The following is a 27,855-nucleotide window of genomic DNA, read 5'->3' on the forward strand; positions in this document are numbered from 1 at the left end:
ACCTTAACGCCCCGAGTGGAAAACATAGAGTACAGTAGCTGAACGAAAAGTTGTCGTTCCTTAGATCCAGTTTGCCCCATTTTTACTCCTGATGAGAACAAAACAGAAAGAAAAACTACATCTAAAACATCCCCTGGCACAATCTCACTTACCTTATGCGTGCACGCGAAGTATCTCCGGGGTCCCTCTCAACAGCCCACGTACTCAGGTCCCTGTTCGGGCGCCACTTGTCAGTCGCTGTAAGACTGAGGAACAAGTCCTGAGAGCAGGTGAGGGGATTAAGAAGAGACGGGGTCAGGAGGGTGGTGTACAAGCACACACACACTTTATCTCCCATCAAAACCCTTTTTATAGATTGCAGTAGGCAATACATGTTTTTGTTAAAATCACAAGACAGAATCATCAGACAGTATTTCCTTAATGTTGAAGTTATAGTACAAAACATTCTGCGAACCAGAATATAAACATGCGTGAGAACAGACTGTGATTACCGAAACATGCCAAGGACAAACTATAGTTAGAGAAACCTCAAGCAACCTCACGGGCCAAGACTCATATCTTTTCTAATAACTCTTTCGGGTCCTGTCAAGAATTAAGCAGGACTTTGCCATGCTTTAAGCTGCAAGAACTGTGTCAGCTTGCAGCTGGTTCCCAACACAGAAATAAAATATAATCATGGATATTTAACATTTTGATAAATGCTGTGATGGGAAAACAACAACAGAGAATTGAAACAAGGTATGGCTTACGTATGTGAATAAGGATGGGATGGCATTTTAGACAAAGTGATTGGAGAAGGCCCCTCTAGAAACATGACATTTAAACTGTGCCCCAAGAGATTAACATAATTTCACTGCAAAGAGCTGGAAGAAGAATATCCCAGGCAAAGGGTATGGTGAGTACAGAGACCCAGATATGGAAAAAGGCTTGGTGAGATTGAGAAATGAAAAGAAAGCTTTTTAACTTTTTCACAAAACAAAACAAAACAAAAACCTGTTTATAATTAGATGACCTGTGAACCTAACCTCTTTTACAAAATCACCAAAGTTCTTTTGGGCTTTGCATTATAAACCATCATACACCTAGGGGCATGTTCACTGGCTTAAGAGTGTTGCTTAAGGTCTTCACTAAAGGGTCATTGGGTGTTTATTCTGCCCAAGCATGTTTGCTCTAAATGACTTGAATGGTGACTTCAGAACTCCCACCTGGAGGTTTAAGTCTGACTTCTAAGTACCGAGGTTGTGTAAGTCCAGCTCTTTGTCTGGATCAGCTGAGAGCTTTGCTGTTAAGTGGAAGACCTGGATCTTCACAAGGAAACCTGCAATTCCCGCTGGCTGGACACTTTTCTCCCTCTGCTTTCTTGATTTGGGTTATGCAATATAAAACACAGGGAAGTGGAATTGGGTTTGCCTCATTCTATCAGTTCTGAATAAGCTCCTTGAGTAAAATACCCTTATTTTATTCCTCTTCAGATACCTCGCAGATACTTACTTACTACAATGCATAGTATACAGTAAATTGATCACTACCTGAATATTTTTACTTTTTTAATGGTTGAAAAAAACAGAAGAATAGAAATGTTTTGTGACACCTGAAAACTATATCAAATTCACATTTCAATGTTCATAAATCAATTTTATTGAAATAGAGCCATGCTCACTCATTTACATTTTGTCAAAGCCTATGTACTTTCATGCTATCATGGCAGAGTTGACTATTTATGGCAGAGACTATATGGGTTACAAGCCTTACTTACTACTTACTACTGGCCTTTCACAGAAAAAGTTTGCCAACCTCTGTGACAAGTAATTTTCATGTAAATGAATGAATGCATAAATAAATGAACTATAATGGCAAATTTACTTTTTATGTAATTACTCCTCAGAAGTACTCCATGGCAGAGATCCAGGCATTAATTTCAGTCTTAACACATTTTATTAAAAAATATGAGACCAGTATGACTTGTGCATCACTCTGCTGTGCTAGTCTAAAATTCAACCAGAATAAAAACTTTTTGTTTTCTAAATGGGCTTCTCTGATTTTTGTAAGTAAACATACATCACCATGCTTCTTTTTCATGAGGATCGGCCAGTTCCCCCCAAAGTTCTATTTAAACTCTGTTACTCATCTCAGGTTGCTCATCTCATTCTATCAAGTATGTGTATGTCCTTCTGGGGTTTTCTTCCTTCTGCTTTCGTCATTTGGTTCTAACATTTTACCCTGTGATACACAATTCTGCTCTGAAAAGATACATGACTGCAAGAAACTCAATCACCTTCCTTATTTGTGAATTTCATTTCATTTTATCTTTACATTTTTAAACATATTCTAGCTTTTACTGAATACTCACTGCACTATTTGAATTGGTTATTTGGGAGGATCACAAAGTGAGTATATCTTCAAAAACAGAACAGGTCACATTTGGAAGAGATACACTCTTGTATAAAGCAAGTTAAAGACACTATTAATGATTTAACAAAAAAACCATACAAAATACATACTACAAAATTTCATATGGAAACTAGAAATAAGCTACTCTGAACAGTGTGGAGAAACTGGAAGTGAACTTGGAAAGAAAATGGCTCTAATGCCTGTTGCTTGCACCTTCCTAGTATTGGCATTCCTGCTGCCTTTTATTTATTTCCTTTTCCAAATTTCTGAGAAAGGATTACAAAGTAAATCTTAAATTGAATGTGTTTCATGAGCTGATGTTTTGTTTTTCTTTTTGTTTGTTTTCTTTTGTATAGTTTTGTTTTCAAGTTTTGGGAAGTAGATTCAGACTCAAGTTCTGTTATAGAAAAGACTTGTCTTTTGCACATCATTGTATATCATTGAAACTTCCATATTTTTTTAGGGGAAAAATGTGGGTTTTGATATTTTATTGTCTCTATTTTTTACTTAAGTGTTTTGGAAGCAAATTTATATAGATTTCACTTAAATAGTATGTTCATTTTCATTGCACTATTGGGGACACCTTACTTTTTCAAATTCAGGGGCCAGAGCTACAGGAGGAAAGCCTTTAGATGTTAATATTAGCTACTTAACCCAGCTATTTAGTCCAAAACCTCAGTGAATGCTGAGAGTGCTGCTAATGTAATAATCTTCCCTGTTAATGCAGTCAAAGTGAACTTCAAAGAATGGCTAGTACTCATTCATTAACTTAATCAACTCTCTGGACACCTCACAAACATGGCATCCTGGTAAGAGAGCAATAAAGCTGTAAGTGGATGTTCTGTTCTGTTTTCCCATCACTGACTTAAAAGTTAGAATTTGGACAACCATGAGTGCACAAATACTACACATTCCCACTTTTAAATAAGACCAGAAAAAGAAAAACAAATGCTACCATGTAAATTTTGTCAGAACTTAAGTTTGAAATGGTCCAAAGAGTCCAGTCAATATAAAAAGTCAACATGCAGTGTGTCTAGCATTGTGCATTTTACGTGCCAGAGTTACTGTACACACAACTCTGTGTACAAGCCTTTGTGTACAAGCTAAAACCTGTAAACAAAATGGAAGTGGGGCAGTTATTAATTTGCACCATTATCATTTTGTTTTCCTTTAAAGTTTTTCTAAAACAAAGGTCATATGTTTAATGAGTGTAGTTAACAAATATTAATAGATTATTTTACGTTTTTCACATTTATGACTTATTTTAATCTTTAAAACAAAGTAGGGGAAAGATAAGATTTTTATTGTTCTTTCATTCAATCAATATGTGAATACCTACTACGTACCTAATCAGTGTCTAGATGATGAAGTTTAATAAGAATGCATTTAAAATTATTTTTGTTCATTTTTAGCAAATCTTGCCCTTTAATCCCTTGATTTATCATCTTCTCTTGAATTCTTGAATCTTTCTTGTTTCTGGAGATTCTTCACTGTTATAGTTACTGCTTAGGGAGGAAGGTCTTTGTGTGTGTGTATAGATTTTGATTAATTAGTGAATTAGTTGAAGTTTGTAGGTCACAGAGAGAGAAGCTATTGGTGAAGGCAGCTGAACAACAAGAAATAAAACAGCAGGCAGAGTTTTGTTTCACTTTTGTCACTTGAAAAACTCACCATTTTCTAAAATAGAAGGTGAATTTTCTGGTTCAGGCACACCCTTGCTTGACTTCGTGTCCCACGCTGTGAATCCTGGGAGTGACGGCTTATTCTCTTCTTGCATCTCTCTCTGGTTTTACTCCTGGCCAAGGAATTGTTCAAAATCCTGAGTTTTCTTCCTTCCTTACCATCCTGGATACTCAAAGCTGGTGAGTGTCTCATAGGTTTGCAAAGGACCTTTCCCCAGCCCAAACTAGCTTTCCTCCAGTTGCACTGAATTATATGCTAGTAAAGTTTTCTTTTGATCCATTCTCCTGTCTGTCTTGCAGGAATTTCTCAGAGTCTTTGATATGGTGATAGAAAAACACAAACATCTCTATTTTTTTAATGTCATGTGATATTAAAAGTTTTACTTTTTAATTAGCAGAAACTAAATGCTTAGATAATCAGTGTTTTCTAATGAAGAAGCAAGCCTGTATTTAAAAATAAAATGAATAAGAATGTTTCATTGTAGAATGGGATTAAAAATGTCATTTGATAAAACTATTTTGGTTCATTACTTATAGTGTCTCTTTTCTTTTATATTATAAATGTCTTTAGATATTCAAAACCCAAGGAGGTAAAATTTATGAAAAGGTAACTGTTAATTCTCTCTTGAGACGTGAAGGATGGAATCAGGTTTGTAGGAACTATTAATTTTACAGCTCAGTCAGATGCTCATAACCTCCTCTGGGATTTTTGCTCTTTGGCTTATGTGCCTGTGATGAGCTTCTCTGGACTGTAGCGGGTGCTAGCTAGTCTAAGATGCCTCAGTTGATCCACAAGGCCTTCCATCCTTCAATGGTCTAACCTGGGCTTGTTCTCATGGTGGTGGCTAGCCTGGCCAGGATCCTAAGTGCCTTGCAACCCAAACAGTGTTGCCGCCACTTTTCTATTGCCCAAAGAGAGTTACAAGGACAGCCAGTATTAAAGGCAAAGAGAAATAGGCTCTAATTTCTGGATGAAAGGAGCTACTAAGAACTGTGGTCATTTATGGAATCTACTATGTCTGGAACATGTACAGCTTTGGAGCTGTCGTAGTCATGTAGGAGAAACTGATAGGACATGAAGATAACTTGCAGAGATTATAAGGCATGGTTGACTGAGAGGACCCTGGTAACATTTGTGTTCCTAGTTTCAGTTGCTCCTGAGACTTAGTGGTAACCTTGAACTTCCCTCAATGTTGCTGTTAAATCCTTTCTTGTGTCTATGAGTCAATTGTCTCCATTTTACCTAACTAACTTAAATGAGTTGAGGTTCTATCAGCTTGTATCAAAATCCTGCAAAAACCTGTACCCAAACTTGTTTACATTTTCTTATTCCCTGTCCATTCTTGTCTAATACTAATATATTAAGTAGAATAAAGGCTAAGTTATATATTCATTTAGCTATTGCCCTTCATTTTTCAATTTTATTTCCAATAAACCAAGTGTCCATCTTCATTAAGCAACTCAACTATATTTAATTCCTCATCCAGATTTGTAAGATGGTACTTTTTAGATGGTCTGAGTAGTCAGACACTACACTTTAATTCTAAAAATTAGAGACCGAATGTCATTTAGGAAATTGAAAATCAACTTTTTATGACTTCAACTGAAAGAACTCATACTGAAATGTGAACAATGTTCATGAAAAGTTAATAAATAAAACTAATGATAGTGCATAGTAATTTTAGAATGATCAGGCTATTAAACTACTTATAACTAATGTTAATACCTTTGAGAAAAGAGGGTAATGGTATTGGAATTTCATGCTCAAAACAAAACTGAACTTCAAAAGCCTTTCATGATCACATGTATCAAGAGTCCACATTGCTCTCACATTCACTAACTAGAGACATTCATTTCTCATTTTAAATATAATTATTATGGATATAAAACTCTGGGATCTGAAGTAATTTTCAGACTTTTGAAATGCCACATATCCCTCTATAATTTTGCTCTTTCTCCTAAGATTTAAAAATATCCCCTTTTCCTCTTCCCTCTTTGAATCTCTAACACTATGGGCCACTGTAATTGAGACAAGTGTGTCCTTTTATATTCCCTTCAGTATGTTGGAAGAAAAACATATTCTAGGCAAAAGGTAAATAATGTTTTTAGAAAACTGGCACACAGACTAAGGATGTTAAGCTTCTGAATGCACAAAGTAGGAATGAAAGCCCCTGTTAATGGGCCACTCTGTGACCCTTCATGTCCTTGCATCTCTCTGAATAGAAACAAAAGACAGGGCACAGTTTCCAGGAAAGACACTATCAAAGTTGAGTAAAATTTGTGTAGGAATATGCCTTTTCAGTATATTCTTCTTTCTTGAGAACCAGGGAGTACTTTCAGAGTTATCTGAAATTTCTAGAGGTAAAAGAGGTGTCATTACTGTTCCCTCTTTCAGTGGATTCACAGGAAACTTGGGATAATTAAAGAGACATAATTAGTGATAATAATGTTTCCTCCCCTTTGTAACCTACCTCAAATTTAGTTATGAAATATGTCTCTATAGAAGTTTATATATTTCTATAAAAGTTTAAATGCAATTGAGTTGAAATATTCATATTCTCGAGAGAAACAAACAGAATTTTAGTATATTTCCCCCAATGAGTTCCCTTCATTCCACATAATACACCCAGTATCTGTAAATAAAGTGCAGCTTCCAAGGCAGTCAATGAGCAATCAAGCATGTGAATGAGGCCATATTTAAGCAATGTTGTTGTGCTGTGCTACAGAGTGAAGTCCATCAGAGAGCTGATGGAACACGGGGACCATTGGAAAAGCTCTAAGAACACATTTACAAAAATACCAAATACACATTAAGAGGAACTTAAGCATACTTTGTTTTGACTGCTGGAAACAACGATACACACAGGGACCCAGGTGGTTAATGTACTGTACATTATTATTATGAAGTACAAAACCTCAGTCTCTCAGTTCCTCAGAAACCACAAAGTGAGTTGATTACACAATGCCCTACAGAATAGACTTTAAATGTAAAGGAGCAAACATCGCAGATACTCTTTCAGAGCTTGCCAATTCACTTGGCTTTTGAAGTCTTGCTATCGGGCTGCTGTGCAGGATAACTTTACAATATTTTCACTCTGCTAGAGGTTTTAAGCTTGTCTCAAAAACAATAGAGAAAATGGCAGAAGCCCTTGTTCATTGACATAAAAATAAACTGGTACAGCTGTTACAGCAAAACAAATTTTCTGAGTTCAGAGGTGATGCAATATGTAAACCTAAGCCTCTGAAATTAATGGAAGTCCCTTGACAAGTTTGAAGACAAATACCACGGTATCTTAGATATTGGATTGCTCTTTCCTATTATAGTTCAACTTTAGGGATTTTATTTTATACTGGAAATTCAACCATGTTCACAAATGAGCTAATGGTTTTCATCTGTAGATTAACCTGGTTTTCAGAAGGGTCTTTAAGACCCTGTCTTATTCTCACATTCTCTGCTCATACATGTTTGTAGATTCAAGTGTCTTCTCACTGCAATGACTGGAGAAAGACTATACATGAGGATACAAGATGGTGAACAAAATCACAATCCATGCTTAATGTTTATTTTGATGTCTTTTGGTATTTGGTTAATTTGAAGATAATGAGTCATTCCTTTAAATGAAAGTGTGCAAAAAATGTTCTATACCCAGTGAATGTTGCTGTCATTGGAAATGATTTGGTGAAAGTTTTTATATTTTCAAGTAATACTATTTCACCTATCAACAACAACAACAACAACAAAAGTAAGAGTGGACTATGTAACTCGTAAGGAGGTCTTCTTCATAAAATTCTTCCTGCTGAAATGTCAGAATAATATGATTTGATTTCTACACTTTTTCAGAGTTTTGGTGATCCATGACACCAATCACAGATATCTCAACCTATCCAACACACTTCAAAATCCAATGAGGTTTCCTGAAATAGAACTTGCTGACAAACACAGGTCTATATGAGTAAGAAGAAAAAAAAGAAAAAAAAAAAAAAAACTATTGATTTGGGGTAGACCTAACTTTATATTTAGTATTTGGTAATTCGGCCATGTTGTCTTATAATTTGTTCCTTGCTTTCACTATGAGCAGAGAAATTAATGTCTAATGTCTAAAAAAATCTCTGTATAAATCCCAATTTTGACCTAGTATGTATTTTTTTCAGATTTTTTTTTGAGGATGGAATTGTATATTCAGGTTATATCAAAGTATAAAGAAGTTACCTCTTCCTCAATATTTCTTAAAATACTTGATGAAAACAGTGTTTGCTTTTCATTAGAAGTAAATATGCCTCATCATAGAAACAAAGCAATATATATTAGTTTAATTTTCTCATTCATTGAGAAAAACAGTGAATTATGAGTTAGGAAAAAAAGAATAGTTAAAAGCAGGATGGAAATTTATTCAGGCTATCGCTAATCACATTATAATAATCTGTAATCTGAATATGTTTTCTGATTATTTTTAAAAAGCATCTTTTATGGTGATTCCCAATTTTTTAAAAAATCACAGTATGATTCAGTAGACACATACTCATATGTACACACAAATGTGAAACAAAAGTTTTATGAAACAACTTACCTTTACTCGTATGATATACTCTGATACTTTCTATTCTAATTAATTCTATTTTTAAAATGTTTATCTGGATTCACTAAATTGATTTTATAACTCACTAATGAGTTGTGATCTGCCATAGAAAACATTGCTTTGATCTATATCTTTAAAAATGTGAGGAGGTGACTTTTATCTTAATAAGTATAGAGTGTTAAAAACATAATTCTCATACAAACAGACAGTGAATTTGTGTCAACATTTTATTCAACACATTAATAAGGATATCAGGAAGAAAACACAAGACCTAGTTTAAAGAGCATTTGAGGTATTTATATAGTAATTGGAGGAATGGATTCTGAAAATAAGGTTGCTAAGTGAGATATAAGACTAGTTAACTTCCTACAGAACAATTAAGCCACAGTTAACTTCTCTACTAAATTATAAAATTATAACAACTTATCATTTTCCACAGTTTAACCTACAGAAAGAGCCAGATATAGCCCAGTCAGGAGACAGACAACCTATCAGAGATTTTCACAAAGAATTTTATAAAGTAGTGCTAAGTAAATACAGAATTTTTGCTAAGTTCATGAAAAGGCTAAAAGACAGTGTCATAGTATAACATAGACAGCAACTTCAGGAAATACTGCCACTCCTACCACCTATAGAGTTAAGGAACTAAAGGAACATGTTGGAATCATTAAAAATCAAACACTTGGAGGAGGAGCTTTGTGGAGATGAACCTCATATTTCCCTGGTGCTAGAGTCTCTGTGGGGGACATGATGAGATCAAATGTTGGAAATGCAAATGTTGAAAAGATTACAAACCAGAATCACCTGCTGTTATGGAAAGGCACTGCTGCAGCCAGAATGAAGAAGTGTTATTGGGGTAAATATCTGGAGCAGGAAAAAGCAGAGAGCAGTCCTTCTATCTTCTCTAGTCTTGCCATCTCCCTCCAGTGGTCCCCACTGGCAAAGTTTAACAGGGAGCAGCAGGTAAAACAGAAATGTGATTTGCAAAGCCCCTGCCCAGCATCATAAAGCCAACTACAGAACTGGGGCTGGAGCCAAGAGACAAAGGTTTAGGCCACTACTACCTTTAACCTTACAGGACAGTGAAGGGTTTGCAATTTTATCATTTGTGGACTGTTATCAAGAGTCATATTGGATCTAGTGAGTTATGAGAAATGCTGTAGCATGAAAGCAAGAATTAAGCAATCATCATTTTCCTTTTTCTAGTTTTGAGACATTTTTCTTTATCGGAAATTTGTGATATAATTAAAAGCTGTACAGAGAATCAAAATTACTATAATTTTAACATTTTCAGCATTTCCTATTAAAGAGATTTCTATAGACCATTATTCAGGTTTATTATTCTAACATTAGACACATTTTAGCTTATTAGCTTAAAATCAACAACATTATTATTACAAATGCAAAGATGTGCCAACTTTCATGATTCTAGAGTACTTTTGTTCAGAAATTATAGAATTGTTAGTAATAATATGTGAGAAACTGTAATTTAAAAAAAAGTTAAATAAAAGTTATATATGTCCATAATAAAGATTTCAATGATTTATAAAGATATTTTTGAAAGTAAAAAAAAAATGTATATGTTCACAGTTTTATTCACACAAAATGGATCCTACTATACATTCTTTACAACTTAATTTTTCCACTTAATATCATATCTTACCATATTACACAGGTTGATATTCCCCAATCTTTGTATTATCTGCATTCAAATGTACATGTACATAATATATGTTAAAATTATTTAACATAACATAATTATGTTAAATTTTGATGGGAATTTAGGTTGTTTCTAACTTTCTGCTATGTTGATAGATGATAAATGATGGATGGACAGATGATAGGACACACACTGAAAAGTCTTTATATATGATTTCATATACAAGGTATATATACAATTTGTACATAAAATGATATATAATGGACAAAACAATACTGAGTTACATACTAACAAGCGTTATTTTGTTTAATGTTTATTTATAGTTGGATCAGAAAGTGATGACTTAAAACACCATGAAAGAGAACAAAATACAATCCTAGGAGTGTCATCTTCTCATCCAAAGCATTTTTATAATCAGTATCTTTCTTTCTCATAACCAGATCCTACACCACGTGAAGCCCTTGCCATATTATAGCTACGACCAGCCGGTGATCAGGTACTGCCAAGCTCACCAGCCATTCCATGTCAACAAGGACTACGAAGCAGTGTCTCCAGAGCAGGACGAAACTCCCAGCCTGGAGCTCGGGCCCGACCACAGCTTCGTCGCCACCATAGCCAGGTCTGCAGCCCCAGCCATTTACCTTGAGAGAATAACAAACTAACGTGAAAGGCAACTAACTCCTCATTGGGGAACTCGACGCGGGGAAGGAAGGCCTTCATTTTAAAGGAGAATGGGTGTCCAAATCACGCAATCCAGCCTGCTCATCGTTCCTAAGACATTTATGACATAGACGAAAGGAAACAAACAAATAAAAAACTGCTTAAAGAGGGCAGTGGATGCACCTGCAGCATAACCAGGAGAACTACAGAATTCTCTTTGCTTTAAAGCATACAAACAGAAATGTTCCTGGATATAAATAGTAAAAGTGTCAAGTTCTTATAAAAATAGATTTCACCTTAGCTACCTATAGGTTTGTTTGTATATTTTGCTTTTTCTACACTGCATGGTTCCTGGGCTGGAGAACCACAGGGGGTGGGAGGTGGGGGGAGCATCAAACCAGGTGTGGGTGGGAAGTTGGGGAAACAATACAGTTTTCCTTGTTAGGTGTGTGTAACAGATTATTAAAATTGCTTTCATTTCATTTTTCTTTTAAAAATGTCATTTGTTCATGTTTGGTTTGTTTTATTTTTTTTTCCTGGTCAAGCAATTCTGTTCCCAATTCTAAACATGGGTGTTCAAACTTATGTTGTACCAAAAGAAGATTTGGTGTACCACAGACCACAAAGAAATAAAGTTGACCACAAAGTTTGACAAAGCTACTGGAATGAAAATCCAACAAAATCTGGGCAAATGATCCTTCAAGGCACATTGTATACAATGTGAGTTTTGATTTTTTTTTTTTTTCCTACTGGCAGTCCTCACTGTGAGCTTTCACTGTGTGAGAGGTGAATAAAAAGACGTGAAGACCTCCAAATGAGAAGACAACCAGAAATATTCTCACCTGGACTAGGGGTATATGAAGAACAAAGGCCATGTGGTCAATGAATGAAACTGCCAAGCTACAAATTTCTAAACACAAGATAATGTGTAACCTTGGTTTTTAAATTAATTATCAATTAACTTTTGTGTAATTTTTATCAATAAAAGAAAAAAAATGTTAGAAAAATGAACATATTATTTTGCAATTGGTACACCACAGCCCACCTAATGTTGAGTGCTTTGTCTCTATATTATAGAATCTTTCTAGTCTATATCAGAGCAATTTAAGAAGAATATGTTGGTATCTATCAAGTGCCTTCTGTATGTTCCACCCTCAGGTAAGGAAGTCCTGAAAAAAGAAGTATGAGATACCTTATGAACTAACTGGATTCATAATTACTTCTGGAGACATGATGTAACTCAAACAGAATTAAATAACAATATGAGAAAAAAGTAAGTGTCCTTGAAAGGGTTAGAGGTTGAATGATCTTCTAGGAGAGCGAGAACTGTGCGGAAATTGATTACTAATCTGAAAAAGGCATAGTGATCACCCATTTTTTTAACAAAGGAAATACCTATGCACACATCAGTTGAACCATTTTCACTTGACTTCCTTAGTCTGTGATGCTATATCTCATCAATTCTCTGATTCACTATGGACATTATCCTGATCTAACCACTGGTCTGATTTGATATTTTAAAACAAATTGAAATTATATAGTCTATGTCATCCTTTATTAAGTGAGATTTTGCATTCTGAATGGTGCTAGTATGTGGTGGTACTAGTGGGTTTTCTGAAGAACTAAATAGATAGCTGGCATCCATTTAATTCCAAATTCTCCTAAAATAATAATAAAAGAGCTTTGTCAATTACTTTCACATCAAAGTAAACAAGCATAAAGTATAAGAATTTTTTTTTCTCAAAGTCATTCTGTCTTACTATGATTTTAAATTAGATTTGAAGTTAAATTCTATCTTAATTGATTAAACAATTATGTCATATTAAAGAAAATTAAATCAAAGGAAGTTTTTCACATTGGAACACAGGCTATTGCTCTCAGATTCTTGTAACCTTCCTGCTAACATTTATAAATTTGGATTATATTATATCTGGCCATGTTTCCTAATTATTCAAGTAGAATGAATTGACTATGAGTTTAAAAATTAAAGATAGTTCTTTGGCATTTTGATTTTTTAATTTAATAATTATTTAACAGATTTGTAGCAGAACATTTTGGAGTGCCTGCCCAAATTACAAGGATTCTCTTAACCCTTCCCACCTTCTCCATTTATCCAACATCAGCCATATATCCCATCTGCCACCCCACCCCTGCCTGAAGTGATTTACTAGAGGTCATACCTGAAAAATCTTGACCAAATTTGGCTTATATCAACAATTTATTCTGTTTATTTCTGTTTCTTGTAAACAAAAGAGAGTCCTACATTGATAATATTCTTCATGTTATTTAAAACTGCCATATTTGGTCAACTGTTTCCTCAAGTCTAATGTGAAATACTGAACTGCTAACAAAACAGACAACATTATGACAATGCTATACCCTCTGAATAGGAAAACTTTCAAATATTTTTTTTAATAGCATTTACATATGCCAGAACAAGTTATACCGAGCTTTGGAACTCTATTGATGATTAAACAAAAAACCAAACCAGCCAACCAACCCAACAAACCAAAAAACCTAAAAAACATCTTTGCTTAAGTAGGCTTAGAAAAGTTCTTAACTGAAAAATTCAAGCTTGATATTGTATGAGAGATCAAGTAGATCTTTAGAGAAAACAGCTTCTTGAAAAAATTAGTGATATTTCAGCAGATGACTTAAGAACCAAATATTGGATTATTCATCCTTTAAACACAAAAGTCAATCATATCTATGCTGAAAGCCTGGTGTAAACAAGGAGGATGCAAGGTTTCTGTTAGTCACCACTCAGACTAAATTATTGTCTGGACTCCTCAATGATATGGAGCAAACTTCTCCCCTCAGGTCACTTTCATCACCATGTCTGGTTCATTCAAGTGCTATGCAAACTGATTGCCCTAGATTCCCCCTTCTCCCTCAACATGGAAGAGAGTTTTAAATTTGGGATTGTGGCCCCATTAAAAGGTGGCATTCAATGAGTCAAACAACACACTTAGTATTTTCCTAGCGTACAGTGGAAGAAATATATCACACCTCTAGAGACGTTTTGATTTTTTTTTCTCTACTTATAGCTAACATAAGGTTTTTTTTTTTACTGTCTTCTAAAAGTCAGGAATTATTTTGATTTTACTTATTTTTCATGTTAAAATGTTAAAGAGCCTAAAACAAGTTATGCTCTATTTCAAGACCATCCTGATTAGTAATTTGATTTTATACTATAATATTTATTGAACCTCTGAAAGCTATGCAGGTTGAGGAATATCATGGAGTATTTATAGAGCAAGGACATGAAAACCATGCCTAAACGGAATTATGAATGTGATACATACAGACTGGAATGGTCAATTATTCGAACATTCTGATTACATTTTTCATAAATATTCTTAGTAATGCTGAGTTTGCTTTTACTTATTGTATTATGCAATAAAGAAATATCTAAAATCAGAAACTATAAATATTGTGTGTGTGTATATATATATATATATATATATATATATATATATATATATATATCTGTTTAAATTTCATTCTATTGTAGCTCTTCTCACAATATTTCATATATGACCTTCTGAGACTAAAGATGTAAATGATGAGTCATCATTTGCAGAATGCCAAAAACCCAAATACTTTGAAAATTAAAAGTAGACTAAGTCATAATATTTCAAATAATTTCACTCAATAATAAAACAGTGTGAGGGGAAGGAGACCTCTAGGAGGATGCCCCTGGCATCTGCCATTGGCCTTCATGCCACACTTTTGCCAGTAGCTTGAGTGAAGTTGTGGTAGATCTACACTACAAAGTGATCCCTGTCATGAAACTAAGAAAGGAGAGAAAATGTAGTATCTCAATCTGTAAACCCTTGTGTTTTTTGAGCAATCAATGCATGTGAATTACAACAAGACCACCAAAGAAAACAAGTCATAGAGATGTCCAAAATAGAGAATGTTATTGTTTGAATCTAAGCTTTACTAGTCAAACCACACCTGGAATTCAGTATCAGTGTTATATCAGCAAGGAGACATCTACAAGAATAATAAACAGAATATTGAAATTTATGCAATCCATAGCATATATCCTTGCTTATTGAAGCACTGAAAGCAGGACCATTTATTGGATGAAGCTATTAAAGAATTACAGATAATCAAACAGTGAAGAGAAGCAAAGGAAGAAAATTCATTCTGCTCTACAGGCCCATGACAGCCACACAGTGTTAGTAATTGATTATTTAGCTGATGCTTCCAAGACTTTCATGGCAATAACCAGCCTAGATCCTTGTCAAGCTCCTCATCTCTACACCTCTCTAATTTCTAAAGCCTCATGGCATCTCATAAAGGCATATTTACCATACTGCATGTTGTATAACCTTGAATTGCCTTTAAATCAGAAGAGCATAACCAGCATCACCAGTCTAAGTTCAGAAACTCAAGTTATCTATCATTGAAACTAAGTTTTAATTTTACTTAGTCCAAGTGCATGCATGTAGTGTCAGGACCTCGGCATTGTTCCTATAACAAAATTCTGTAACTGCCTTCTGTTTTGTTCCCTGGAGTTCTGAGTTCCTCTGCCTTGGCACATCTCTAGGATCCAGGTTCCTCCAAGGCTGAACAATGTCTTTTTCTTGCCCATATTACTAGGCACCTGATTTCTGCCTATGAATCCCAGTCATTTGTTACCAAACCTGCTTTGCTGATCTCTAAATGACCTCAGTTTCTCAAACATCCAATGTGCCCTGCTGCAGCCTTTGCTTCTGCTTGTAGTACCTCTTGGGCAGGTGCTCTATCCTCTTGATATGATACCTTGCTAGCTAGCTACTCAATTCCCTGTCTACTATTGTTGAGCTTGTACTACGGTGGGGTACAATCCAGTTTCAAAAAAACTGCCCATTCTACTCGATTAAGGTCTGAGTCACTGTTTAGATTATAATATGCAAAATCAGTGGTTCTCAGGTTCTCAAATGTTGCATGTATGACAATTACCTGAAAGGCTTTTTAAAACAGATTGGTGGGCCCCACCCTCAGCACGTCTGATGCATTAAGTCTGGGGTGAAGTCTGATAATATTCATTCCTAGTAGGTGATGTCAGTGCTGCTGGTATGAGGACAACATTTTGAGAACCACTTTGCTATAGAGCATAGATATTTATATTCTTGTAGGCTGATGACTCTGTGTGAGGACTCAAACTTTATATTTCATATTTACTTAGAATTTAATGTTAAATGAATCTTTAAAATAAGAATTGACTTAAGTGGAAACATTATGCAATCACGTAACATGAGAGGCCTATACCTTTCTGTACAGAGCATGTTCTATAATGTGCTGTGTAATACTAACAGAAGATGGTTTCTATAAAAGCAAAGAAACAAAAAATAAACATCAGCAACAACCACAACAACAAAAGAGGTTCCTATGTTCAAATTAAATTCATAAAATGTTGCATATGACATGCTCCCTTTGGAAATTCACAAGACCCTATAACATTTAAAGATATCAGAAATATTGTGGTCAAGAAACCCATTTCACTTTGTTTAACCCTGGGTTTTCTATAATAGATGTGTCCCAACACAATATCCTTCTCTAATTTACTACCTAACAAAATCCTTCAGAACTAATATTCTATAGAACTGAGTTTGTAAATGTTGATTTAAAGAATGCTCTTACTTTGCCCATCAAGGAAAGCATGTGCCTTTGCAAATAACTATTTCCATGTTTACAAATAACATAATGTACTCTTTACTTCTGAGATTCAGTGAGGCTTTTATTTAAATTAAGAACACAATATATTTTAATCTCTCTAGTAACAGAGCATATGTCAAATTCATCTGGATTAAATGAGAATGAATATGATAAGACCCTGGTATCATGAATGGAAAATATTTAATAGATCTCTCCATATATGACATTCCTCTTCCCTTGTTGGAGATTAGGCCCATTGTTTCTGCTGTGTAAGGCATTGGAAAATCATAATAAATCAACAAAAGCACACAGTAATGTGGGAAGCCTTTATTATGTGAGTTGACAAGTTCCTGATCAGTCACTAGCCTCAGGTGATGTCATTTATTCATCTGTGTTTTCTGGGCTAGAGTTTACCCTCAGACAAGAAATAAGATTGCTGGTAGAAGGGGAGGTGAGAGGACCAAACATGGGCCTTGGTTCATCTTATCTAAGTCATTTCCTTAGCAGATCCAAGGAATTAATTGCAGTGTTAAAAAGGATTTTAGATTTCCTATGCTCATTATTGTTTGCTTTTCAAAATAATATAAGAATAAAAATGCATTGAAAGGAGATCAGACATGAGTTCAGATTTTGTACATGTTATAAAAGCTACCCTAATGGAAATGATGGAAGAACTATATGATGAGTATTCCCTGGAGTCAAAAATATTCATATTATCAAAATTATTGAGTTTTGCTGTACCCCTTTAGCAGGGCACTCACTTGATTTTAGATAATGGAGGAAATCTGATGGAGGATGACTAATGTGTGGATTAATCAGGCAATGGATTACTCTGCTCAGGCTGCCATAACAAAATACCATAAACTGTTTGGCTTAAACAAAAATTTATTTTCTCATGGTTCTGAAGGCTGAAGAGCCCAACCGCAAGGCTCCAGCATGATTTGCTTTCGGGTGAGAGTTCTCTTCCTGGCTTGCAGACAGCCACCTTCTTGATATTGTACACACAGCAGAGAGAATGTACTGTTTAGTGTTTCCTCTTATAAATACACTAATCCTATCAGATCAGGGCTCCACCCTCATTACCTCATTTAAACCTAATTACCTCTTTATAGACCCCATCTCCCAATACAGACTCATTGGGGGGATTAGGACTTCAACATATAAATTTGGTGGGAATGCAGTTCAGTCGATAGCAGACAGGAAACCAAACCAAACCAAACCAAGAAAAACATCAGCTGCAGGATACCTACTAGAATGATTCAACTGAATCACTTTATTTATTTATATATGGGAAAGAGCCAGTTTATTCTAGAAGAAGAATTCTTGAGGGGAATGCAGTTTATTTGGGGTTCTGAGTGAGTATGAACTCTAAATATATTTATAGATAATATAGATCTACTTTGTTTTGGCCACATGAAGTATTAATATAGATCTTAATAAGGTCATCAGAGGAGGTAATTAAGAAAGTTTTATATATCATCTTAGAGTTCTTAAAGAAATCTATCACTTAGAAAAAAAAAAAGTCCCAAATTGGTTTTACATTAGTCCCATGATGTGCTTTGCACAAAAGTGTTCCAAGGTCAAGTAACCTTAAGGGAAAGTCATATGTTTTATCCACCCTCTCAGACATTCTCAATGCTCATTGATATATTAAAATATTTGAGAATTTCTATAGTAAAGAGGGTGCTTGAATCCATTATTTCCCAAACGTTATTGAATTTTGGAATATTCTTCATTGAAATAACAGTTATTGAGACCTGTAGAGTTACTTTTACACAGAGTACATTTAGGAACACATTTTTTGCCTAATGAAGAGCTATCCAATGAAGGGAAGAGAAATAGGAGAATTTAGTGTGGGTATAAAATTCTCACATTAAAAATGTAACTTTCTGGAAGATATTCTACTCTAAAAATGAGCTATCTAATTTGTCATCAAAGTAAATATTTTGAGCTTTTTGTCAGAGTATATTATACAAACAATGCATGGAGTACCAATTTCTACACAGAGTATCTCAGTTCTCAATATTTTATCATGGTTTGAAAATAATTGATATACTGTGTTTTCTTACACTTTGAAATTCACATAGAGTATGATGAGTAGACTCTTGGGATGTTGGAAATCATAACAGTATTGTGGAATAAACTGGAGAACTGAGAATAAAGAAGAGATTCAGGTAGGGTAAAACATTCCTGTCTTTAATGATTGAGATGATAGTAATATAAAAAGGGGAAGTGTGCTTGCTCCTTTTCCCAGATGAAAAATTCTGGATGGCAATTTTTAGTTCCATGTCAGAAGTGCTATAATAAAGAATGGGATAGAATTGGAACACATACTAGAGTGACACAATTGGCAAGAGTGGAAATACCGCATTGAGGGTCGGCAAGATGGAAAGAGTTTTCAAAAGAGGGCAACAGTACTCAGAGGTAAGAAGAACATGAATGGTTCAAGGAAACAGAATGCAGTAAGTGAAGAAAGAGGTGGTATAAAGTGAAGTTAGAAAAGTAATCAGAAGCCAGATCATGCAATGTGAAGGCAGCTATGCTGCATTTGGGCTTTAACTTAAGTTTAGAATTTATACTCCAGCAACAAGGGTGTCATAAATGGATCTTAATAAGAATAGTAAACATATTTTGGCTTTGGTATGAAGACTGGATGAAGTGAGACAGACGAGAACCTTGGAGATCAGTTAGGAGTCTACTGCAATATGTCACTTGAGAGATGATGAATGACTTATGAAAATGCCAGTGGGAGTTAAGAGCAGAAAACTATAGAGAGGATAGTAAAGATTCATAAAGTGCTTACTGTGTACCATGCACTGTTCCAATAATTGTATTTAATGACCCACAACAATTCTTTGACATATAGTCACTACCGTTAGCTTCATTTTACAGATAAGAATGCAAGAAATGGAGAAGTTAAGGTAGTAAGTCACAGAAGCATTATTCTAATCCAGAAAGTCTCCTCAAGAGAGAGGCTCTGTTAGCACCTATGCTCTATGACATTTTAGGACTTCACATGAGAGCTTTCTAGGAAGTAGAAGCAGCAGGACCATGCAATTGGGAGCAGGCAAAAATTGAGGAAATGGGAGGTACTGAGGATAGTGCCCATATTCCTGATTTGAGCAACTAAGAACATATTATTACATATTATGATATTATTATCTAAGATAGCAGCCACAGAAGGAATGACATGGTTTGTGGTAGAAAATAATGAATTCTCTTTTGGACTTGTTGACTTTTAAAAACTTGAGAATTTTCAACTAGTGCAATTCAGGGACTAGCGAGATAGATATATCTGAAATTAAGAATGGTAAGGGTGATATATACACTACCAAACGTAAAATAGATAGCTAGTGGGAAGCAGCCACATAGCACAGAGTGATCAGCTCGGTGCTTTGTGACCACCTAGAGAGGTGGGATAGGGAGGGTGGGAGAGAGGGAGATGCAAGAGGGAAGAGATATGGGGACATATGTATATGTATAACTGATTCACTTTGTTATAAAGCAGAAACTGACACACCATTGTAAAACAATTATACTCTAATAAAGATGTTTAAAAAAAAAAGAATGGTAGGGGTGTGTATATTAGCATTTAATATTGAATCCATGGGAATTGAAGAAATGGATCATGGACTGTGTGTATATCGAGAAGGAAATATTGAATCCATGGGAATTGAAGAAATGGATCATGGACTGTGTGTATTAATATTGAATCCATGGGAATTGAAGAAATGGATCATGGACTGTGTGTATAAATGGATCATGGACTGTGTGTATATTTGATATGGGACCATATCAAAACCCTAGTTAACAGAAAAAGTGCCATTAAAGGAGAATCAAAAGGATTACCTGGAAAAACATCAGGATAACAAGAATTATAGATTTCATTGAAGAAAAAAATTTTCCAGCTTTGACAAATAACATAAAGGCCTGTCTTGGCAAGTAGTGAAAACTTGTTAGTACAAATATTAACGTGGGTATCTGATGTCCAACTGCTAGAATAGTGTATAAAGTGGTTTGCAATAGTTAGGAGTTTGAACTAAATGACATCTTGGTTCCTTCTAAATTCTAATGATGCTGTACATTTTTCCATTAAAGGCAAAATGATATATATCCCCAGATTCCCAAACTGTGTGATTACTTTCAGTACTTGAGATGAGAGAACACATCCTGAAGTTCATTTATGTCAGTTTCAATTTCTACTAATTTTTAATTTGGTATGCAGTTATGCTAGGTGGGATAAGTATAATAAAACATGTATTATTTGTCAAACTTTCCAGTCTCAAAATTAAATATTGAATGACTAGGGAATTTCTACAGTACTTATTTCAAACTGAATATGAACTATTCAGGTGTTTTCAAATTTGCCAAGATTCTGGAGCCTGGCATATAGTAGGTATACAATAAACATTTGTTAGAAATGAAAGAATAAAACAAATCCATGGTATAATTTTCATGTTTGAAATCAGTGTGAAGATACTATTTATGAATACAGATCTTTTTAATTTTCTAGCTGCATAATACTTTCCAGTATTTATTCCATTGTGGGTTTTTACCCCAAAGAATATCAAGGACCCTGCCTGCCAGAAACAGAATGATTACTTGAGTAGTCTCATAATTTTTACCTTTAATATTAAATATATATGTTTGTAACAATTTCTATAGCTTGCTTAAGGAATCTTTTCAGGTCATAAAAAATAAATTTTCCAATATCTTATTAATATTTATAATCCTTCCCCCAAAACACACACAATTTGAAATGTTGAGTAAGAGTAGGATTAGATGCTGTTTATTTATGACTGAAACACACTAGATGAGATCCAGAAAAACTGTCATAAAGTCTGACACCATTTTTATGTTTGACAGATGATAGTTTTGAATTCTTACCATTCCCTTTTGCCCTTCTCTCCTACACCTGGGTTAGCTAATAAGAAAACCTGAATGCTTGGAGCAAGTGGGAAATTAAAACCATGCAAGCCCCATCCTGTATGCAGGGACCCAAGCCCAGCCCCACCCTGTAGCTACCATAAATCCCATGCCACTCTCCTTTCCCTGCTTGCTCAAGACCATTTTTGAACCAGCTTGGGAGCCTGCCCTTTTCTCTCCAGAAAGTCTCATTATGTGAGTAATAAACTTTTTCATACCCTCTTGGTGCCTGTGAGGTGTCATCAGTCTCAACATTCAAACCAAAGCAAAAACCCAAACAGAATAAACATTGTCTGTGGTTACTAAGACTTCTGGGCCCCTACTGGGCCCCATAAATTATATGACTAATACTTAACACAAATTTCTATGACAACAGCACTTAACAATGCTCTTTTTTATAGTATACTATATAATCAATATATTTCTCCTTTTAGAAGAATGATTCTCATCTGTCCTTCCCCTTTATTCCTCACTGGTAAACTTGTATGTCTAAATTTACATATTTAAGTCCACTTTCTCCTGGTAGGTAAAACAAATTAATGAATATATATATGGCCCAAGGAAGCTTGCTTTTGGAAATTTGTAATGCTGTATCAACTAATTAAACAAAATACTGTACTCTCTGTGTAGAAATTTGTGAAATGTTGACTAGCTTCTTCATGGATGAAGTAATTTTCCCTTTCAAGTTTATATTTTTTAAAGCCTTTGGTAACTCACCTAGTTCTTCCTATATTCCCCAGAGTACTGTGGTAGGGACTATGTTATGTGTTTACCACAACATTTTCCTTTCCTATGGAAAGCTGAAAAACTACAATTCTCAGTAGCCCTGATGGTTAAATTTGGACCATATGATTGGGTTCTGCTCAGTATAAAAGTGAGTGAAAGTCATCTGTTATTTGTGGCCTGAGACAGTTAAAAACAGGTTGGAATTCTTCATTGAATTCTTCATCCTCTCTCTTTTCTATCCAGGGCTTGTGGAAAGATCCTGGCTTCCTGAGTTACCATTAAGGAAGGAGCAGGTTCTAAATACAGCCACCTGAACACAACCAACAACTCTGGTATTTGGAATCTTGTGCCAAGCCACCGAGAATGGATGGGTTTTGTTACTGCTGCAAAGCTTAGCTTCTTATGACTAATACTAATACCAAAATATTCACAAACTACACTTACTTTCTCAGTTACATACAAGGAGGTCTCTATGACCTTTAGCCAGTTACTTTAGTATTAAATTAGACAAATTCTGAATATTAACATCCACTGAAGCAGTATTTTTATTTATTTATTTATTTATTTATTTTTACACTATTTTTTTTTTTTTTACATCTTTATCGGAGTATAGTTGCTTTAGAGTGCTGTGTTACTTTCTGCTGTATAGAAAAGTGAATCAGCTATATGAATACATATATCACCATACCTCTTCCCTCTTGAGCCTCCCTCTCACTCTCCCTATCCCACCCCTCTAGGTGGTCACAAAGCACCCAGCTGATCTCCCTGTGCTAGGTAGCTGCCTCCCACTAGCTATCTATTTTACATTAGGTAGTGTATACATGTCAACGCTACACTCTCACGTCGTCCCAGCTTACCCTTCCCTGACCCTCCCTGTGTCCTCAAGTCAATTTTCTACATCTGCATCTTTATTCCTGTCCTGCCACTAGGTTCATCAGAACCTTTTTTTTTTTTTTTTAGATTCTTTATATATGTATTAGCATATTGTACTTGTTTTTCTCTTTCTGACTTACTTCACTCTGTATGACAGACTCTAACTCCATCCACCTCACTACAAATAACTCAATTTCATTTCTTTTATGGCTGAGTAATATTCCATTGCATATATGTGCCACATCTTCTTTATCCATTCATCTGTAGATGGACATTTTAGTTGCTTCCATGTCCTGGCTATTGTAAGTAGTGCCACAATGAACATTGTGGCACATGACTCTTTTTGAATTATGGTTTTCTCAGGGTATATGCCCAGTAGTGGGATTGCTGGGTCATACGGCAATTCTATTTTTAGTTTTTTAAGAAACCTCCATATTGTTCTCCATAATGGCTGTATCAATTTACATTCCCACCAACAGTGCCAGAGAGTTCCCTTTTCTCCACACCCTCTCCAGCATTTATTGTTTGTAGATTTTTTGATGATGGCCATTCTGACTGGTGTGAGCTGATACCTCATTGTGGTTTTGATTTGGATTTCTCTAATGATTAGTGACTTTGAGCATCTTTTCATGTGTTTGTTGGCAATCTATATAACTTCTCTGGAGAGATGTCTATTTAGGTCTTCTGCCCATTTTTAGATTGGGTTGTTTGTTTTTTTGATATTGAGCTGCATGAGCTGCTTGTTTATTTTGGGGATTAATCCTTTGTCTGTTGCTTCATTTGCAAATATTTTCTCCCATTCTGAGGGTTGTCTTTTCGTCTTGTTTATGGTTTCCTTTGCTGTGCAAAAGCTTTTAAGTTTCATTAGGTCCCATTTGTTTATTTTTGTTTTTATTTCCATTAGTATAGGAGATGGGTCAAAAACGATCTTGCTGTGATTTATGCCATAGAGTGTTCTGCCAATTTTGCCCTCTAAGAGTTTTATACTATCTGGCCTATACATTTAGGACTTTAATCTATTTTGAGTTTGTTTTTTTGTATGGTATTAAGAATTGTTCTAATTTCATCCTTTTCTATGTAGCTGTCCAGATTCCCAGCACTATTTATTGAAGAGGCTGTCTTTTCTCCATTGCATATTCTTGCCTCCTTTATCAAAGATAAGGTGATGATATATGCGTGGGTTTATCTCTGGGCTTTCTATCCTGTTACATTGATCTATATTTCTGTTTTTGTGCCAGTACCATACTGTCTTTATTACTGTAGCTTTGTAGTATAGTATGAAGTCAGGGAGCCTGATTCCTCCAGCTCCATTTTTCTTTCTCAAGATTGCTTTTGCTATTCACGGTCTTTTCTGTTTCCATACAAATTGTAAAATTTTTTGTTCTAGTACTGTGAAAAATGTCATTGGTCGTTTGATAGGGATTGCATTGAATCTGTAGATTTCTTTGTATGGTATAGTTATTATCACAATGTTGATTCTTCCCATCCAAGAACATGGTATGTCTCTCCATCTGTTTTTATGATCTCTGATTTCTTTCATCAGTGTCTTATGGTTTTCTGCATACAGGTTTTTTGTCTCCTTATGTAGTTTATTCCTAGGTGTTTTATTCTTTTTGTTGCAATGGTAAATGGGAGTGTTTCCTTAATTTCTCTTTCAGATTTTTCATTGTTAGTGTATAGGAATGTAAGAGATTTCTGTGCATTAATTTTGTATCCTGCTACTTTTCCAAATTCATTGATTAGCTCTAGGAGTTTCCTGGTGGCCTCTTTAGGATTCTCTATGTATAGTATCATGTCATCTGCAAACAGTGACAGTTTTACTTCTGCTTTTCCAATTTGGATTCCCTTTATTTCTTTTTCTCTCTGATTACCATGGCTAAAACTTCAAAAGGTATGTTGAATAATAGTGGTAAGAGTGGGTACCCTTGTCTTGTTCCTGATCTTAGAGAAAAGGTTTTCAGTTTTTCACCATTGACAATGATGGTGGCTGTGGGTTGTCATATATGGCCTTTATTACATTGAAGTAGATTCCCTCTATTCCCACTTTCTGGGGGGTTTTAATCATAAGTGGTGTTGAATTTTGTCGACAGCTTTTTCTGCATCGATTGAGATTATCACATGGATTTTATCCTTCAGTTTGTTAATATGGTGTATCACAATGATTGATTTGCATATATCAAAAAATCCTTGCATTCCTGGGATAAACCCCACTTCATCATGGTGTATGATCCTTTTAATGTGCTGTTGGATTCTGGTTGTTAGTATTGTGTTGAGGATTTTTCATCTATGTTCATCAGTGATGTTGGCCTGTAGTTTTCTTTCTTTGTGAAAACTTTGATTTTGATATCAGGGTGATGGTGACCTTGTAGAATGAGGCTGGGAGTCTTCCTCCCTCTGCTATATTGTGGAAGAGTTTGAGAAGGACAAGTGTTAGCTCTTCTCTAAATGTATGACAGAATTCACCTGTGAAGCCATCTGGTCCTGCCTTTTGTTTGTTGCAAGGTTTTTCATCACAGTTTCAATTTCAGTGCTTGTGATTGGTCTGTTCATATTTTCTATTTCTTCCTGGTTCAGTCTTGGAAGGTTGTACTTTTCTAAGAATTTGTCCATTTCTTCTAAGTTGTTCATTTTATTGGCATATAGTTCCTTGTAGTAGCCTCTCATGAGCCTTTGCATTTCTGCAGTGTCAGTTGTTACTTCTCCTGTTTCATTTCTAATTCTGTTGATTTGAATCTTCTCCCTTTTTTTCCCTAATGAGTCTAACTAATGGTTTATCAGTTTTGTTTATCTCTCAAAGAAACAGCTTTTGGTTTTATTGGTCTTTGCTATTGCTTCCTTCATTTCTTTTTTATTTTTTTAAAAACATCTTTATTGGAGTATAATTGCTTTACAATGGTATGTTAGTTTCTGCTTTATAACAAAGTGAATCAGCTCTACATATACATATATCCCCATATCTCCTCCCTCTTGCATCTCCCTGCCACCCTCCCTATCCCACCACTCTAGGTGGTCACAAAACACTGAGCTCATCTCCCTGTGCTATGTGGCTGCTTCCTACTAGCTATCTATTTTACATTTGGTAGTGTATATATGTCAATTGTTACTCTCTCACTTCATCCCAGCTTACACTTCCCACTCCCCATGTCCTCAATTCCATTCTTTATGTCTGCGTCTTTATTCCTTTCCTGCCCCTAGGTTCTTCAGAACCATTATATTTGGATTCCATAGATATGTGTTAACATACAGTATCCATTTTTCCCTTTCTGACTTACTTCACTCTGTATGACAGTCTCTAGGTCCATCCACTTCACTACAAATGATTCAATTTCGTTTCTTTTTATGGCTGAGTAATATTCCATTGTATATATGTGCCACATCTTCTTTATCCATTCATATGTCGATTGACATTTAGGTTGCCTCCATGACCTGGCTACTGTAAATAGAGCTGCAATGAACATTGTGGTACATGATTCTTTTGAATTATGGTTTTCTCAGGATATATGCCCAGCAGTGGGATTGCTGGGTCATATGGTAGTTATATTTTTAGTTTTGTAAGGAACTTCCAGACTGATCTCTATTGTGGCTGTATCAATTTACTTTCCCACAAACAGTGCAAGAGCATTCTCTTTTCTCAATACCCTCTCCAGCATTTATTGCTTGTACATTTTTTGATGATGGCCATTCTGACTGGTGTGAGGTGATACCTCATTGTACTTTTGAGTTGCATTTCTCTAATGGTTAGTGATTTTGAGCATCCTTTCATGTGTTTGCTGGCAATCTGTATATCTTCTTTGGAGAAATGTCTATTTAGATCTTCTGCCCATTTTTGGATTGGGTTGTTTGTTTTTTTGATATTGAGCTGCATGAGCTGCTTGTAAATTTGGGAGATTAATCCTTTGTCCATTGCTTCATTTTCAAATATTTTCTCCCATTCTGAAGGTTGTCTTTTCGTTTTGTTCTTGTTTTCCTTTGCTGTGCAAAAGCTTTTAAGTCTTATTAGGTCCCTTTTGTTTGTTTTTGTTTTTATTTCCATTTCTCTAGGATGTGGGTCAAAAGGATCTTGCTGTGATTTATCTCATAAAGTGTTCTGCCTATGTTTTTCTCTAAGAGATTTATAGTGTCTGGCCTTAAATTTAGGTCTTTAATCCGTTTTGAATTTATTTTTGTGTATGGTGATAGGGAGTGTTCTAATTTCATTCTTTTCCATGTAGCTGTCCAGTTTTCCCAGAACCACTTATTGAAGAGGCTGTCTTTTCTCTATTGTATATTCTTGCCTCCTTTATCAAAAATAAGGTGACCATTTCCTTCATTTCTGTTTCATTTATTTCTGATCTGATCTTTATGATTTCTTTCCTTCTGCTCTTTTGTTTTTGTTTTATTTATTTATTTATTTATTTATTCATTTGTTCTTCTTTCTCTAATTGCTTTAGGTGTAAGTTTAGGTAGTTTATTTGAGATTTTTCTTGTTTCGTGACCTGGGATTGTACTGCTATAAACTTCCCTCTTAGGGCTTCTTTTGCTGCATCTCATAGGTTTGGGTAGTCGTGTTTTCATTGTCAGTTGTTTCAAGGTATTTTTTGATTTCCTCTTTGATTTCTTCAGTGATCTCTTGGCTATTTAGTAGTGTATTGTTTAGCCTCCATCTGTTGTATTTTTTACAGTTTTTTTCCTGTAATTTATACCTAGTCTCATAGCGTTGTAGTCGGAAAAG

The 27,855-nt window shown here is 35.1% G+C and overlaps 1 protein-coding gene across 2 annotated transcripts in view; it reads right to left on the reverse strand.

Annotated features, from left to right (window-relative positions):
• Positions 1-16,777, reverse strand: part of LOC309611943 (uncharacterized protein) — a 39,139-nt gene extending 22,362 nt beyond the window's left edge. For both annotated transcript variants that reach the window (XM_082357007.1, XM_082357006.1), the window contains exon 1: positions 153-16,777. In XM_082357007.1, coding sequence (XP_082213133.1) covers positions 153-445 — 293 coding nt within the window. In that variant the 5' untranslated portion in view covers positions 446-16,777. The remainder of the gene's footprint in view (positions 1-152) is intronic.
• Positions 16,778-27,855: the final 11,078 nt, after the last annotated feature.

This window comes from Balaenoptera borealis, assembly GCF_965194805.1.
Source record: "Balaenoptera borealis genome assembly, chromosome: 15".
In the NCBI taxonomy this organism is placed as follows: Eukaryota; Metazoa; Chordata; class Mammalia; order Artiodactyla; family Balaenopteridae; genus Balaenoptera; species Balaenoptera borealis.